This window comes from Oryx dammah, unplaced genomic scaffold (assembly GCF_014754425.2).
Source record: "Oryx dammah isolate SB20612 unplaced genomic scaffold, SCBI_Odam_1.1 HiC_scaffold_12, whole genome shotgun sequence".
NCBI classification, from domain to species: Eukaryota; Metazoa; Chordata; class Mammalia; order Artiodactyla; family Bovidae; genus Oryx; species Oryx dammah.
This window is the reverse complement of record NW_024070196.1, coordinates 68842387-68859759: the sequence shown is the minus strand read 5'-3', so window position 1 is coordinate 68859759 and position 17373 is coordinate 68842387. Positions and strand designations below refer to the sequence as shown.

General features: G+C 43.2%; 1 protein-coding gene across 2 annotated transcripts in view; it reads right to left on the bottom strand.

The window, feature by feature from the left end:
- Positions 1-11788: 11788 nt before the first annotated feature.
- OSBP2 (oxysterol binding protein 2) overlaps positions 11789-17373 on the bottom strand; it is a 120394-nt gene continuing 114809 nt past the window's right edge. For both annotated transcript variants that reach the window (XM_040251114.1, XM_040251115.1), the window contains 3 exons: positions 13410-13636; positions 13129-13277; positions 11789-13097 (listed from right to left, as the gene is read on the bottom strand). In XM_040251114.1, coding sequence (XP_040107048.1) covers positions 13135-13277; positions 13410-13636 — 370 coding nt within the window. In that variant the 3' untranslated portion in view covers positions 11789-13097; positions 13129-13134. The remainder of the gene's footprint in view (positions 13098-13128; positions 13278-13409; positions 13637-17373) is intronic.

Below are 17373 nucleotides of genomic sequence, written 5' to 3'. Positions count from 1 at the left end.
GCTCCAAAATCACTGCAGATGGTAATTGCAGCCATGAAATTAAAAGACACTTACTCCTTGGAAGGAAAGTTATGACCAACCTAGACAGCATATTAAAAAGCAGAGACATTACTTTGCCAGCAAAAGTCCATCTAGTCAAGGCTATGGTTTTTCCAGTGGTCATGTATGGATGTGAGAGTTGGACTATAAAGAAAGCTGAGCACTGAAGAATTGATGCTTTTGAACTGTGGTGTCGGAGAAGACGCTTGAGAGTCCCTTGGACTGCAAGGAGATCCAACCAGTCCATTCCAAAGGAGATCAGTCCTGGGTGTTCATTGTAAGGACTGATGTTGAAGCTGAAACTCCAGTACTTTGGCCACCTGATGCGAAGAGCTGACTCATTTGAAAAGACCCTGATGCTGGGAAAGATTGAGGGCAGGAGGAGACGGGGACGACAGAGGACGAGATGGTTGGATGGCATCACCGACTCGATGGACATGGGTTTGGGTAAACTCTGGGAGTTGGTGATGGACAGGGAGGCCTGGCATGCTGTGGTTCATGGGGTTGCAAAGAGTCGGACACGACTGAGCAACTGAACTGAACTGCAGGGTGACAATATGCAGCCTTGATGTACTCCTTTCCTGATTTGAAACTGGTCTTGTGATTCTATGTCCAGTTCTAACTGTTGCGTATTGACCTGCATACAGATTCTCATGAGGCAGGTCACGTGGTCTGGTATTCCCATCTCTTGAAGAATTTTCCATAGTTTGTTGTGATCCACACAGTCAAAGGCTTTGGCATAGTCAATAAAGCAGAAGTAGATATTTTTCTGGAACTCTCTTGATTTTTCAGTGATCCAACGGATGTTGGCAATTTGATCTCTAGTTCCTATGCCTTTTCTAAATACAGCTTGACATCTGGAAATTCATAGTTCATGTATTGTTGAAGCCTGGCTTGGAGAATTTTGAGCATTACTTTCCTAGCATGTAAAATCACTGAAGATGGTGATTGCAGCCATGAAATTAAAAGATGCTTACTCCTTGGAAGGAAAGTTATGACCAACCTATATAGCATAGTGAAAAGCAGAGACATTACTTTGCCAACAAAGGTCCATCTAGTCAAGGCTATAGTTTTTCCAGTAGTCATGTATGGATGTGAGAGCTGGACTGTGAAGAAAGCTGAGTGCTGAAGAATTGATGCTTTTGAACTGTGGTGTTGGAGAAGACGCTTGAGAGTCCCTTGGACTGCAAGGAGATCCAACCAGTCCATTCTAAAGGAGATCAGTCCTGGGTGTTCTTTGGAAGGAATGATGGTAAAGCTGAAACTCCAGTACTTTGGCCACCTCATGCAAAGAGTTGACTCTTTGGAAAAGACTCTGATGCTGGGAGGGATTGGAGGCAGGAGGAGAAGGGGACGACAGAGGATGAGACGGCTGGATGGCATCACTGACTCGATGGACGTGAGTTTGAGTGAACTCCGGGAGTTGGTGATGGACAGGGAGGCCTGGTGTGCTGCGATTCATGGGGTCACAAAGAGTCGGACACGACTGAGCGACTGACCTGAACTGAACTGAAGATGAGTGCAGTTGTGTGGTGGTTTGAACATTTTGGGGGCATTGCCTTTCTTTGGGATTGAAATGAAAACTGACCTTTTCCAGTCCTGTGGCCACTGCTGAGTTTTCCAGATTTGCTATCATATTGAGTGCAACACTTTCACAGCATCATCTTTCAGGATTTGAAATAGCTCAAGTGGAATTACATCACCTTCACTAGCTTTGTTTATAGTGATGCCTCCTAAGGTCCACTTGACTTTGCATTCCAGGATGTCTGGCTCTGAGTGATCACACCATTGTGGTTATCTGGGTCGTGAAGATCTTTTCTGTACAGTTCTTCTGTGTATTCTTGCCCCCTCTTCTTAATATCTGTTGCTTCCGTTAGGTCCATGCCATTTCTGACCTTTATTGTACCCATCTTTGCATGAAATGTTCCCTTGGTATTATTGTGAAATCTGGAGTCACGAAACACACCTCAGAGGACACTTAAAACAGTGGAGTACAGTTGATTACACCAGCGGGTCCAAGGGGAATCACTTCCCAACAAGGACCCTCATGTTTTTGAGAAGCCCAGTTTTATACCCCTACTACGTGATTGGTTACATGTTACATGTTTCTCTTTTATGATTGAGTTTTACAACAAGTAGGTGCTAGGAGAACAAAAAATGAAGTTTAAAGGGCGGGGGTACAATGATTATACATCAAGGGGGGATGTTTCCATGGTTAATCTAACAGGGGCAGCCTGACCTCAACTGTAGTCTCCATTTGCCAGCTGTAGGGAGGGAAGTCTCCAGGAGACCTGGTTTCCACTAGTAAAGGTTTCCTCACTCCTGGGCAGGGTTCAGGCCCAGTTCACATCCTGTGTTTAAGATGGATGAGAGGCTTCCGGATGGAGTCTCTCCTGCTTTCCTCACACTGGCCCCAACAGTATCTCTGGTTTTCTTGAAGAGATCTCTAGTCTTTCCCATTCTATTGTTTTCCTCTATTTCTTTGCATTGATCAAAGAAAGAGGAAGGCTTTCTTATCTCTCCTTGCTATTCTTTGGAACTCTACGTTCAAATAAATGGGTATATCCTTCCTTTTCTCCTTTGCCTTTAGCTTCTTTTCTGTTCTCAAGTATCTGTAAGGCCTCCCCAGACAACCATTTTGCCTTTTTGCATTTCTTTTTCTTGGGGATGGTCTTGATCCCTGCCTCCTGTACAGTGTCATGAACCTCCATCCATAGTTCTTCAGGCACTCTGTCTCTTTTATACTTTAATAAACTTTATCACACAAAAGTTCTGAGCAGTCAAGCCTCATCACTGGCCCCGGATTGAATTCCACTCCTCCAGAGGCCAGGAATCCTGGCATCTTTCACAACTCAGCAACAACCTTTCATAACCATAGTCCAGAATTCTGTGCTTTTCTTTGCTCTTTTTATACCTCCACCACATTGGTTTGTATTTCTGAATACTTGTTTTGCCTGTTTTTGAACTTAAATGGATATAGTGTTTTATTTACTGTTCTGCAGTTTGCTTTCTTTTCCATATTATGTTCCAGAAATTCACCCGTGTTGTTGAGTGTTCAGTTCAGTCGCTCAGGCGTGTCCGACTCTTTGCGACCCCATGAATTGCAGCACGCCAGGCCTCCCTGTCCATCATCATCTCCCGGAGTTCACTCAGACTCACGTCCATCGAGTCTGTGATGCCATCTAGCCATCTCATCCTCAGTCGTCCCTTTCTCCTCCTGCCCCCAATCCCTCCCAGCATCAAAGTCTTTTCCAATGAGTCAACTCTTCGCATGAGGTGGCCAAAGTACTGGAGTTTCAGCTTCAGCATCATTCCTTCCAAAGAAATCCCAGGGCTGATTTCCTTCAGAATGGACTGGTTGGATCTCCTTGCAGTCCAAGGGACTCTCAAGCGTCTTCTCCAACACCACAGTTCAAAAGCATCAATTCTTTGGCGCTCAGCCTTCTTCACAGTCCAACTCTCACATCCATACATGACCACTGGAAAAACCATAGCCTTGACTAGACGGACCTTTGTGGGGAAAGTAATGTCTCTGTTTTTGAATATGCTATCTAGGTTGGTCATAACTTTCCTTCCAAGGAGTAAGTGTCTTTTAATTTCATGGCTGCAGTCACCATCTGCAGTGATTTTGGAGCCCAAAAAAATAAAGTCAGCCACTGTTTCCACTGTTTCCCCGTCTATTTCCCATGAAGTGATGGGACCGGATGCCATGATCTTCGTTTTCTGAATGTTGAGCTTTAAGCCAACTTTTTTGCTCTCCTCTTAATTTATTAACTTCACTACTGTATAGCAGTGCTGAACATAGCAATGAAAACAAATGACATCTACCATGAAACATGAAACGCTAGTCGCTCAGTTGTGTCCAACTCTTTGCCACCCTGTGGACTGTAGCCCACCAGCTCCTCTGCCCAGGAAGTTGTCCAACCAAGAATACTGGAGTGGGTAGTTGTGCCCTTCTCCAGGGTGTCTCCCCGACCCAGGGACGGAACCTGAGGGTCCTGCGTTGCAGGCACACCACAGGTTTAAAAACCCATGTCTCTATGATTGACATTTGGGTTGCTCTAGCTTTTTGCTATTACAGTACAGTTGTGGACATTGGTGCTTACGCCTCCTGTTGCCTGGATAATCCTTGGAAGACACCTGCTCCGTCGTGGGCCGTGCCCAGATCAACTCCACTAGGCAATGCTGATTTTTTCCAGAAGCGACCGTATCAGGTCACTCGCCCACGGCCCCAAGTGCTTCGTTCCTGTGCCTCCTCACCTCCTCTGGACGTTGCTAAGCTTGACTTGCTTTTTGCAGTTTGATGGGTGTGTAGCGATCTCATTATGGTTTCCTTTGCTTTTACCTGATTTCTACCATGGTTAAGCATCTTTTCATGTCTATTGGCCATTTGGATTTCTTCTTTGGTAAACTGTTTGCTTAAGACTTTTGGTTATTTTCCTATTCTGTCTTTTTATTGATTTATATTTTTGCATATTCTACATACAGGTTATTTATAAGTTACATGTGTTGCAAAAATCTTCCATTATTTAGCATACTAGCATACTTTCTTTTTCCTTTTTATGGTCTTTTGATGAAAGCTCTTAAATTTAATGTAGACTAATTTATCCATTTTTTCTCTTTTATTGTTTGCATTTCTTGGAGCTTGTTTAAGAAATCCTTACCTATCCTGAGGTCATGAATATGCTGTTTTGTCTTTTCTTCTACAGTGTTTGTAGCTTTGTTGTTCACATATTTAATTCATCTGAAGTTGACTTTTGTAATGATGTGAGGCAGGGCTCCAGTTCTTTCCTCCTTCCTGATTGACCTTACACTACTTGTTGAAAAGTCTTACCTTTCTCTGTTAATTGACAGCACAGTCTCTCGTATATCAAATGTTCACGTATGAATCTGTTTCTGGGTTTTTATTCAGTTACATTTGTTTTCTCTCTGTGCCGGTACCTCTGTGCCAGTGACGGAATTGTTATAATCATACAATAAGTTTTGGGATCTGGTAGAGCGAGCTTTACCGCTTTTTCTGTTTCAAGAGTATCTTGACTCTTCTCAGTGTTTTATAGTTCTATACAAGTTTTAGAATCATTTTATCAAGCTTAATGAAAAAAGCTTCTAGGGGTTTCATTGGAATGGATTGTATGTCATCAGTTTGAGAAAATTGATATCTTTGTAACTCTTTCAAACCAAGAAGATGGTGTAACTCCCCATTAATTTAGATCTTTCTTTAGTGTCTTTCCAGAAAAGTTCTGTAATTTTCCCTTTAAAAGTCTTCTATGTCTTTTGTTACTATGTATGTACCTACGTATGCTAGGTATCTGATGAGTTTTGATGCTATTGTAAATATTTGAAAAACTTGACTTCCTGGTATTTAGTTGCTAGTGAATAAAAATGTAATTGATATTTATATATTGATTATTCTAATTAATCTCTAGATTCTTGTGGGTTTTCTATGATGCATGATTTGGGAGCAATGATAATTTTGCCAGTTCTCATATGTTTTTATTTTTCTTGTGTTACTGTATTGGCTAGGACTCCCGATAGAGTGTTGAATGTAAAAGGTAAAAATGGTTATCTTGTGTTCCTGTCTCACAAGGAAAGCCTTTTCTCTTTTGGTAGTTCTATCATTAATCAGATTAAGAAAGGGTTTTTTTAAGTGTTTTTTTCCCGTTTAAGTACCATGGATGCGTGTTGAATCTTATCTCAAGTGTTCTCTGCCTCTGTGGAGACGACCATTCAGTGTTCTTTCTTTGGTTAATGCAGTTGGTTTTTCACAGGTTAAGCTGGCTCTGCGCTTCTGGAGTGACTGTAGGGTTCTTATGTTGCTCAGTTCAGTCTGGCACTCAGTCGCGTCCAGCTCTTCGTGACCCCATGCTAGATTTGTTCATACGTTGCTTTGAATTGTACCAGCCTTGTGAGTGACACTAGCTTATAATTTTCCTTTCTCGTACTGTCCTAGTTGGCCTTTGGTGACCAGATTTTACTCGTCTCAAGAAATGAGTTGGGGAACGTGTCTGGGGATAGTTTCTGTAAGGCTGGTTATTTCTTGGTCAGCTGGGTCTGGAGTTTTGTGTGTTTATGCGTAAGGCAATTTTTTTTAACTGAATTTTTTTTTTTAGTGGTTATAATGCTATTCAGGTTTTTCTAATTTTTGAGTCAGGTTTTATTTTTCTAGAATTTTATCTCAGTTTTCAAAGATACTGTTACAGAATTGTTTGTAACACCCTTAAAATACCTGTCTTCTTTTCACTCCAGATGTTTTTTTTGGGTTTTCCGTTATTGTCCTTGTCAGTAAACTTTGTCAGTTTCAGTTTTTCTAAGAATCAACTTCAACTTTCTTGGTCCTTTCTATTACATTTCTTCTCTCTTTCATCAAGTTCTGATCTTTATTTCCTAACGTGTCCTTTGGATTTACCCTAATGTTCATTTTCCTGCTCAGATTGGGTGTTTAGTTCATTGTATTTTAGCCTTTGTTCTTTTATAACCTGAGCTCTTAGGCTGTAAATTTCCCTCTAAATACAGCTTTATCTGTGTCCTTTAAGTTTAGGTGTATAATATTTTATAATTTCTGTATTTTCTGGGTTTTGTTTTCTTCTTTGACCCATGAGTTATTTAAAAGTATATTTCTTAATGTTCAAACATGGTTCTTTTTTCAAATTATCTTTTTGTTGTTTATTTTGAACTGTTTTCATTGTGAGCTGAGAATGTGGTCTGTATACCAGTCCTTTGAAATTTGCTGAGGCTTTACAACTGGTCCATGTGTGTGGCTAATATTCACAAATGTTCTGTGTGCATTTCAGAAATCAGTATTCTGCATTTCTGTGTAGTTTCCTGTATGTGCCCATTATACCAAGTTGTTATTGTGTTTTGAACCAGTGCTGACACTTTTTGTCTGAGACCCTCTTTACTGGGCGAGATGTGTTGAAGTCTTTGTGATTTGTCTAGTTCTCCTTTTGATTGTGTCCATTTTACTTTATTTTGAGATATTAGATGCTTGTGAGTTTTAGAAGTTGGAATTTTACTTTTTATTATTATAAGTGGGTGTTTTATTTTCTAAACATTGACATCTAGTAATATTTTTTGCCTTAAGGTCTACCTTGTTGTTATGTTTTAGGTGTTTACCTGTAGATAGCATACAGCTGGATTTTGTTTTTATTTTGATATTTTTTGTTCCTACCAGAGCATTTAAGTTACTTAAATTTTGTGTAATATGTATTTGTTATTCACTTATGTCCATCTTCTTATTTGTAATTATTTTTAAAATTTATTTATTTTAATTGGAGGATAATGACTTTACAATATTGTGATGGTTTTTGCCATATATCAACATGAATCTGCCACAGGTATATGTTTCCCCCATACCGAATGCCCCCCACCTTCCTCCCCACCTGTCCCTCCAGGCCGACCACGAGCACTGGCTTTGCCCCGCCTCATGCGTCCCACTTGGACTGGCCATCTGTTTCACGTATGGTCGTATAGATGTTCCAGTGTGATTCTCTCAGATCACCCCGCCCTCACCTCCTCCCACTGTGTCCAGAAGTCTGTTCTTTACATCCGTGTCTCCTTTGCTGCCATGCATGCAGGATCATTGTTACTGTCTTTCTAAAAATTCCATATATGTGTGTTAATATACAGTATTTGTCTTTCTCTTTCTTCCTTCACTCTGTTGTAATAGGCTTCAGTTTCATCCACCTCATTAGGACTGCCTCAAGTGCCTTCCGTTTTACAGCTGAGTAATACTCCGTTGTGTATGGACCACGACTTCATTATCCGTCTATCTTCCGACAGACGGTTGCTCCCATGTCCTCACTATTGTAAATAGTGTTGCAGTGAACACTGAGGTACGTGTCTTTCATTTCTGGTTTCCTCGGGGGGGAAATACAGTGGGTCACATGGCAGTTCTATTTCCAGTTTTTTAAGGAATCGCCATACCATCGTGGCCATACCAGTTTGCATTCCCAAGGGTTGCAAAAAAGGTTCCCTTTTCTCCACCCCCTCTCCAGCATTTATTGTTTGTAGACTTTTTGATGATGGGCATTCTGACCAGCCTGAGGTGATATCTCATTGTGGTTTTGATTTGCGTTTCTCTAATAATGAGTGATGTTGAGCATCTTTTCATGTGTTTACTAGCCATCTGTATGTCTTCTTTAGAGAAATGTCTGTCCGTTTTTTGATGGGGTTGTTTGTTTTTCTGGTATTGAGCTGCATGAGCTGCTTGTATATTTTGGAGATATTATTTTCTCCCATTCTGAAGGCTGTCTTTTCACCTTATAGTTTCCTTCATTGTACAAAAGCTTTTAAGTTTGATTAGGTCTTATTTGTTTACTTTTGTTTTTATTTCCATTACTCTGAGAGGTGGTCATAGAGAATCTTGCTGTGATTTATGTCAGTGTTCTGCCTATGTTTTCCTTTAAGAGTTTTATAGTTTCTGGGGTCTTGTAATTAGGGCTTTAATCCATTTTGAGTTTATTTTTGTATATGGTGTGAAAAGTGTTCTAATTTCATTCTTTTGAGTGTAGCTGACCAGTTTTTCCAGCACCACTTGTTGAGGAGACTGTGTTTTCTCCGTTGTATATTTTTGCCTCCTTTGTCAAAGATAAAGTGTCCATAGGTGCGTGGATTTATCTCTAGACTTTCTGTTTTGTTCCACTGATCTATATTTCTGTCTTTGTGCTAGTACCATACTGTCCTGATGACTGTAGCTTTGTAGTATAGTCTGAAGTCAGGAAGGTTGATTCCTCCAGTTCCATTCATCTTTTTCAAGATACTTTGGCTCTTTGAGGTCTTTTGTGTTTCCATACAAATTGTGAAATTATTTCTTCTAGTTCTGTGAAAAATGCCATTGGTAGTTTGATAGAGATTGCATTGAATGTGTAGATTTTAGGTAGTATATTATTTTCACTATATTGATTCTTCCAATCCACAAACATGATATATTTCTCCATATATTTGTGTCATTTTTGATTTCTTTCATCAGTGTTTTATAGTTTTCTACATACAGGTCTTTTGTTTCTTTAGGTAAATTTATTGCTGAGTATTTTATTCTTTCCATTGCAGTGGTGAATGGGATTGTTTCCTTAATTTCTCTTTCTGATTTTTCATTGTTAGTGTATAGGAATGCAAGGAATTTCTGTGTGTTAATTTTATATCCTGCAACTTTACTATATTCATTGTTATTCCACCCTATCTACATTTTTTTCCTCTTCTTTCCTTTTGATTAACCGAAATTTTCTTCCCCACATACAGTGTTCTTCCTGTATTTTAGAAATGTAATATTCCTATTTTTGTATATGTTTTACATAGTACTTAACTCATCAAAGTCTAACTCTATAAGCCATTTTATATTGATTTAATAAGATATTTTGCTAATGTCTTTATTTTCCTTCGGTTCCTGAAATATATTTTCACTGGGAATACTAACATTTTCTTGTCTACTTTGGAGCAGTCACTTCACTGTTTTCTGGCTTTCTTTGGTGGTCAGAAGAAGTAAACTCTGATCAGTGCTCGTTCAGGGTGTCCCCCACCCAAATTTGGGTCCTTTTAAAATCTTGTTTTAAAGGTCTTGCAATGTATATATATATTATATTTTATATTATATATATATATTAATATATAATAGCTGTGGATGTCTTTTTATTTATTCTGAATGGGACCTATTGGAACTGACTATTGTATATTGGTGTTTCTTGTTAAAGAGCTGATCTTTTTGGTCATTAGCAGAGTGCTTCTGCTCCATTTTGATTAGACATACATGGGACGTTTCCTCTTTATCCTGCAGGTCTCATGCTTTTCACCTCTTTGTGCGTCTGTGTTGTTTTCTGGATACTTTGCACAGATCACACTTCCATGTCATTAATATTCTGTGTGTAGTCTGTTATAAAATTATTCATTATTTTTAGTAATTTTTAAGAACTTTTGTAAGTTCTTTAGTATTTTTGAATGCTTTTAACTTCATTTTCAAGCCACCTGTTTCTAGAAATACATTAAACATGTTATTGTGTCTCATTAATTTCACTATTATACTGAGGAGTTTTGTTATGTCTGATTCTGCTGTTATTTTTGTAGGCCATTGCTTATACCTGTTTGTGGTTGTATTTCCTTGTGTGTTTGGAGCTGTTAATACTGTGAGCTGCTCATTTTCGTTGCAGTTTTGCATCTGGGGTTCCATAAGGCCTGGAATGAAGGAGAGAGCCTCTAGAGAGGATTTGCTTCTCTCGTGTGACTGAGGACATTGCCAGTTTGGGACCATGCCGTATTCTCTACTAGAAGTTTTCCTGGACCATCCTGATAGCATTTGGGCTGTGAAGCCAAGTGAGAGTCTACTCCTGATTATACATCCTTAGATTCGTTTTCCTGCTTTGCTTACGACTAACCTTTAAGACAAGCAATTTTCCTTGCTTTTGTAGAAATTATTGATTCCCCATCATATTGAAGGTATAGCCCTGTGGAGGCCAAGCTTTAGGAAGAATATCTCCTACTGGATGCCCTGTATCAGGCGGGTCATTTGAGGCAGTGAAAACTTAGGCTCAGTGGCATCAGTAAATGGCTGAGAAGCAGGCTTTAGAGCTCTAATCTCCCCAGGTTTCCACACCCACTTAGTTCTTGGCCTGAGGATTCCTTATAGTTCTTTCAGCTCATGGATACCTTTAAGGTGTTTTAGAATTTTACCCTACATGTCTAGTTTTCCACAAAAGATTATCCAGGCACCTAGTCTACCATCCAGAAGAAGTCCTTCTTGAACTGGTTGGTATAGTGAATGATTTACAACTAAAAACTTAACGATTCTGCCCCATTCTTGCATTTCTGTGTAAAACCAGCTTGGGCATATGCTTACCAGTTTGGAGTGTCCATTTTCTGTATGTAGCTAGCTTTTGTGTATGTTGGAGAAGGAGATGGCAGCCCATCCGGCACTCTTGCCTGGAGAATCCCGGGGACAGAGGAGCCTTGTGGGCTACAGTCCACGGGCCTCAAGAGTCGGACGCGGCTGAGCGACTGAACCACCACCACCAGCCCTGACGTGCTGTTGCCATATTTGGATATATGAAGATTCTGTTCTTAAAGTCTCTTCCCTCCCCTAGCAGATCCTCCTCCCCTGCCTCCTGGTCAGGCCATCCTGGGGTTGTCTCACCCCTGCCCTTCTCTCCAGGGAGAGCTGCCCCTCCAGCAACTTGGCCAGGACTCCCTGGTGCCTGCCTCCCACAGATGGAAAGGAGGGCGCTGTGTATGGTTGCCAGTCTTGGATCGCACAGCACTAGGGGGCTGTGACAGATGGGTGGTGCCTGGTTCTCACCCTTGTGGTGCCCTGCCTGACTCCCTGTCACCTGGAAGTGCCGTCAGTGGGAGCACCACCCACTGGGCCAGACCAGCCACCCTTGGATGGGTCCCAAGAGCTAGTGATCCAAGTTGCTTGGCAACCTGGGGCAACAAAGTGTCTCAGGTAGTGGTTGTTGAGCAGCCCTAGAACTCACCAGGGCCAGTGTTCCCGTGGAGAGTGGTGAGAGCCTTGCCTGGGCCCCGGGCCAAACGGTGACCCTGCTGGGTGCCGCGCCAGCTCTCTGCAGCTTCCTCCCCAGGCCTTGTCCCACCAGCTCTTCTGCCCCCTCGCCCCATCCAGACCAGCCTCCCACTGCCTGCTGCGGGCACCAAGCAGCATAGAGCCCTGCTCCTCCCCTGTGCCCCTGTGGGCGCTGCCTGCTCCCCTGTGGCGGCCTGGCTCCACCGAGTCACGGACAGACGCAGGGACAGGGCTGCGGGAAACTCCACATCCAAGGCTTCTTTATTACTGGTCAGAAGGTGCTCACTCACAAACAGTTCTGAGAAGAGGAACACTGAACAGCTCTGCCACAGTCTGTGCGGGGCTGCCTGCCCACCCTCCAGTGGGCACCCTAAGGCCTTTCATACGTTGGTGTTTTCACTTTCGTATTTTTATAAAAACAGAACCAGTCCTGGAGTAGAAAGTAAAACCAGGAAAGTAAAACTTTTTAGGACCAAACCGAAGTGTGACAGGTTGGAATCGGAGTTCTGAGGGGCTGGGACAGGGGCCGCCGTGGTCCAGTCCCCCCGCCCAGTGGTTGGTAGAAGCCGCTGGAAGGGGGCTTGAGGAGAGGGCGGGGCATAGCTGACAGGAAGGCCAAACTCAGACAGGAGCACCCTGTCTTCATCATTTTTTCACTTCTACATACCATAGAAATTTAAGCAAAATAGCTATTTTATATATATTTATACCTCATACATATAAATCAGGCAAGTAAAGGGCTCAGGGGCGCTGAGATGGGGTACCCCGGAGGTGGGACAGTGGGTTCTCGGGCGCCCGGGCCACCAGCCCAGGCTCGGCCGAGGCTCGGTTCTTATTGCTGATGCGGGCGTGGTTCTGTGGCGGAAGCGCCTCGGGGCGCGGAGCAGCCCAGGTGCCCGGGCTGCACAGGGGCTGTTGTCCTCAGAGGCACAGCGGCCCCTGAGGGCCCCTCCCCAGCCCTGGGCGCGGCTGCAGCTCCAGAGACCTGTGCTACCCTGGCTCCTTCCTCTGGGGGTCCTGGGCTTCCGGGGGGCCGGCAGCCCAGACACAGACGGCCTTGCAATTGAGCTGCACAGCGCTCCCGACTCAAAAGGGTCTGGCTGGCTTCCTGATGTCTTAAAGAGAAGGGGCTCTTGCCAGGACACTTGTGTGGCAAGAAAGCACACTTAGGAAGTGGTCCGCTAAGTGCTGTACTAAAAATATTTACTGAACATCTTGGCTGAAAAGAAATGGGAGATAACTTTTTCTAAAAAACTCGGAAATGGCTCCCTGGGAGGGGCCGGTTCCTCCCTGGGGGGCTGGTGACTGAGGCAGCCCAGGGCCTGGACCGGCCTGCCTGAGGTGCGGGAACTGGAGCTGGGGGCCCCAGGGGGCCCGAGTCCATGGCGAAGGCGGGTGGGAGACCCGGGGCACCTGGGGGCTTGAGAGAACCCGGGTCAGCACGTCCTCCTTCCAAGGTGAGAGCCCCAAAAAGTGTTATTAAGAACAGAAGGGAACGTGGGAAGGGGGGGCCGGGGAGCACTGAACTGAGCGCGTGAAACCGGAGGCGGGGTGGCGTGCGCGCGCCGGAGCTCGCAGGCGGGCGGCGCTCAGAAGATGTTGGGGCACATGTGCCAGTCCTGCCTCTCCTTGGCCTCCCAGTAGCCCCCCTTGTACACGCAGGCCATCTCCCCGGTCAGCGGGTCCAGCTTCTTCTCGAACCACAGCGGCACGTACACTTCGGCCTCCTTTTCTGTTGGCGGGCATGGGCGTGGGCGGCCTGCCTCCGAGGCTGCACCCGGAAAGCCACTCCCTGGCCCCCTCCCCGCTGCCGGATGCCCCCAGCTCCTCCCAGCCCCTGGGTGACCCTCTCCCCGCGGCTCACCTTCGTCCACCCCGCAGCCCCGGGAGCAGGCCTCCAGCCGCCGGCGCCGGTTGACGCGCTGCTTCTCCTCCAGCCGCTGCTTCTCCGTGTTGGCCTCGTCCCAGTGGCCCTTCTCCATGAGCCGCTGGTCCGGCCGCAGGCGACTGTCTGTGGGCGCCACCCCCTCCTCGTTCTCATTGAGGGTCAGGGCCAGTTCGGAGAAGTAGTACATGTTCTCCGCGTTGTCCCTGCGGGGTCCCGTGGGATGAGCAGTCGGGACACACTCGGCCCCTCTGCTTCCCCTCCTGCGTGTCCACCCGCTGAACCCCTAAACCCCGCCTGGCGCCCGCCTCGCCCTTCCCTCCCTGCATCTTGCAGGCTCCACCGACCTGCATCTGTTTTGCTACCTTATACTTCTCTGGGAACTTGCCCTTTTCCTCCAATTTTTCATGTTCTCTGCCTGAAGTGTTTTATAATGTCACTATTCCTTTAACGTGTGTGTGAAAGCACATCTTGCGCTGCTTTTTTGAAGCCTTAAGCAGCGCGTACTGCTGCTTTTTTGGACCCCAGGCAAACGCCTGAGGATTAGTCCTGATACTTGTTACTGTTGGTCCTTATATGGCCTGCTTGTATTAATGCAGCCTTCCCACCTAACCAAAAGGTAAATCCTGACAAAATCTACATGTAACCATAAGGAAAACTCACCAATCCACTCCCTTCTCAGGTAGCCATTGGCGGGTCTCCTGGGTTTATCAGTCCTTTGCTTTCCTTTTAGTACAATTTCACTGCATCTTTGTGTAGTCTTAAGTGTGTATGTATGTCTCTATGTATTTTAGATACTTGTTTTTAAGTATAAAAAGAATGTCATGATATATATAACCTTCTGGGACTTGCTTTTTTAGACTTAATGTTATATTACTAAGATGTCTCTATATTGTATGTTGCTGTTCATTTGTTTCATCTACTGTAAATACTGCACTGTGTGAATATACTAGTTATTCATCCTATATGTTTGGGTTGTTTCCATTGTTTCCAAGTTTTTGCTTTGGAGTGATCTTACGCATGTTTCTTGTTATACACTTAGAAGAATTCTCTTGAGTACCTAAAAGTGGGATATCTGGGCTGCAGAGTGTGTGATGTCCTTCTTTAGGAGGTAACAGCGTGGCCCTACCAGCAAACGTTCCCACCAGGGATGTATAAGAGACACTGCGGATCCGTCTCTTCAGCACTTGATATCAGCAGACTTTTCATTTTTTCAAATCAAATGATGGTAAAACTGCACATCTCATGTGGTTCTGACTTGCATTTCCCTGATGAGTAACGACGTTGAGAATTATCATATGATGACTGGCCATGCTGCTTTTTCTATGAAATGACCCTTGCACCTTCCTTGCACATTTTTTTGCTTTGTTAGAAGTTTTAAACCTTTTCTGTACTCATCTGCATTTGGCTGTGCTGGCTCTGGGTTGCTGCGTGGGCTTTTCCCTAGGTGCGCTGAGCAGGGGCCACTCTCCAGGCGCAGTGCGGGCCCCTCGCTGCGGCGGTTTCTCTTGCTGTGGAGCGCAGTCTCCAGGGCAGGTGGCTGCAGCAGCTGCAGTCCCTGGGCACTGGAGTACGGGCTCAGGAGTTGCCGCACGGACTTAGTTGCCACATGGCATGTGGGATCTTCCCGGACCAGGGATTGAACCCATGCCTCCTGCATTGGCAGGATTCTTTACCACTGACTCACCAGGGAAGCCCTAGGTAGAAGATCTTTATGTATTTTTTTAAAATTGTTGTTTTTAATTGTAGTAGAATACATACATATTCTTAATACTAATTGTCAGGTGTAAATATTGTGATTACTTTCTCCAAGTTTATCTATCCTTTCACTTTCTTTAAATCATCTTTTAATGAGCAAAATGTCTTTTAATGAACAAAGTTTAATTGAATACATCAGTGTTTTTGTCTCACTTAATAGGTAGTTCCTTAAGTTTTAGAAGATACTCATCTATATTTTGTACTTAAGAGTGTAACTTATTGTTTAACAGTAAGTCAGACTTAATACTTATTCGAAGTCCTTTATTTGGAGTTGATTTTTGTTAGAATGTGAGGGAGAGAGTCACTTAATCTTCTTCTATATGGATAACCATTTTCCCTAGAGCCCTTTAGTGAATGGTGCCATCTTTGTTATGTAGCAAAGATATATACACATCCAGGCTGCTGTTTCCAGGCTCACTATTCTGTTAAACTGCAGCTTCAGAATAAGTCCTGGGGTCTAGTAGGGCAAGTCCTCTTTTTTCTGTTCTTCCTTAGAAATATCCTGGCCCTTTATTCTTTAATATAAATTTGAAAATCATAATATCACGTTCCATGGATAGTCCGGTATTGGGATTTTGCTTGATTTGCTGACTCTGTGTGTGTGCTAAGTCACTTACGTTGTGTCCAACTCTGGGATGGCATGGACTGTAGCCCGCTAGGCTTCTCTGTCCGGGGGATTCTCCGCGCGAGGATGGTGCAGTGGCCATGCCCTCCTCCAGGGGATCTTCCCAACTCAGGGATTAAAACCCATGTCTCTATGTCTCCTGCATTGGCAAGTGGGTTCCTTACCACTGAGCCACTGGGAAAATCACTATTGGGATTTTGTTTGATTTACTGACTCTTTAGATCATGATACTTTTATAAATATTTAGTCTTTCTACCCATGACCATGGGTATCTTTCTCCATTCATTAAGCTCTTCCTTGATCTCAGCAGAGTTTTATGCTTTTCTCTGTAGAGGTCTTGCATATATTGTAAGATTTACTGCAAGGTCCTTGATATTCTCTGATGTGCTAATTGGTGTCTTCTCTTAAACTGTACCTTCTGGTGATCTTAGTGTGTAGAGAAAGGCAACTGACTTCTGCAGATTACTCTTATGTTGAGTCACATAAGATGCTTTTTCTGTATCTCTTTAGATCTGTTAATGTAACAAATTGATTGATAGATTTTCTAGTATAAAATCATCCTTGTGTATGCAGGATAAACTCAAAATATGATTGAAGAATGTTTTTTTGTTTTTAATACTGTTGGATTTTCTGGTGTGTCGTTTGGGGATTGTGGTTATTGTCTCTGAGTGAAAAGGGTTTATTATTCTGTGTTCCTGCTCTTCTATCCTAATTTGGTGCCAGTTATCTTACATTTGCTATTTTTTCTTTTTTCTATGGTCTGGAAGATAAAATTGGGATACTTATTTATTTCTTAAAAACTTGGTAGAATTCACCTATAAAATGACTTGGGCTTTGTGTTTTCCCTGTAGGAATTTGTTAACCACTGCTTCAGTGTCTTTAATTATAGGACTATTCATGCTTTTTTATTTCTAGACTCAGTTCTACCAAAAAAAAAATTGTATTTAGAAAAAATATATTTTTCTAAAAATTTGTCTTTCCACTCTGAATTTTAATGATCTGTTTATACTTTAAATATCATAATGAACATAATGAAAACATTAATAATACATATTTCTATATTCTCTTGATCAGTCTTGCCAGTAGTTTTCTGTTTATTTTTTCCCTCAAAGATCTACTTCTTATTTTTTAAACTTTATTTTACTTCTACTTTTTAACTATATTTTCTTTTTTCTTTCAGTTTGTATGTACTTTCCCTAATTTCTTAGAATGAAAGAGACTATTTATAAGCTATTTAAGGCAAAAATTTCCTTTGAAGCATTGCCTTTCGTACATCCAGCCAGTTTTGTTTTTTTCCTCAGAAGCATTTAAAACTTCCCATTCTAATTTATTATTTTCCCCATGAGTTGCTTAGCAACCTGAGTTTTTTTCCCGGCTCTGTGGGGACTTGTGCTGCGTCGCGGTCGCTCTGGTCCGCCTCGCATAGGCTGGTCCGCGCGCCGCCCTCTGCCGCATTGCGTGAAACTTCAGTCATCGCCTGTAACTTCAGTCCGCGTCGCGTGTAGCTTCAGTCCGCCTCGCGTGTAACTTCAGTCCGCGTCGCGTGTAGCTTCAGTCCGC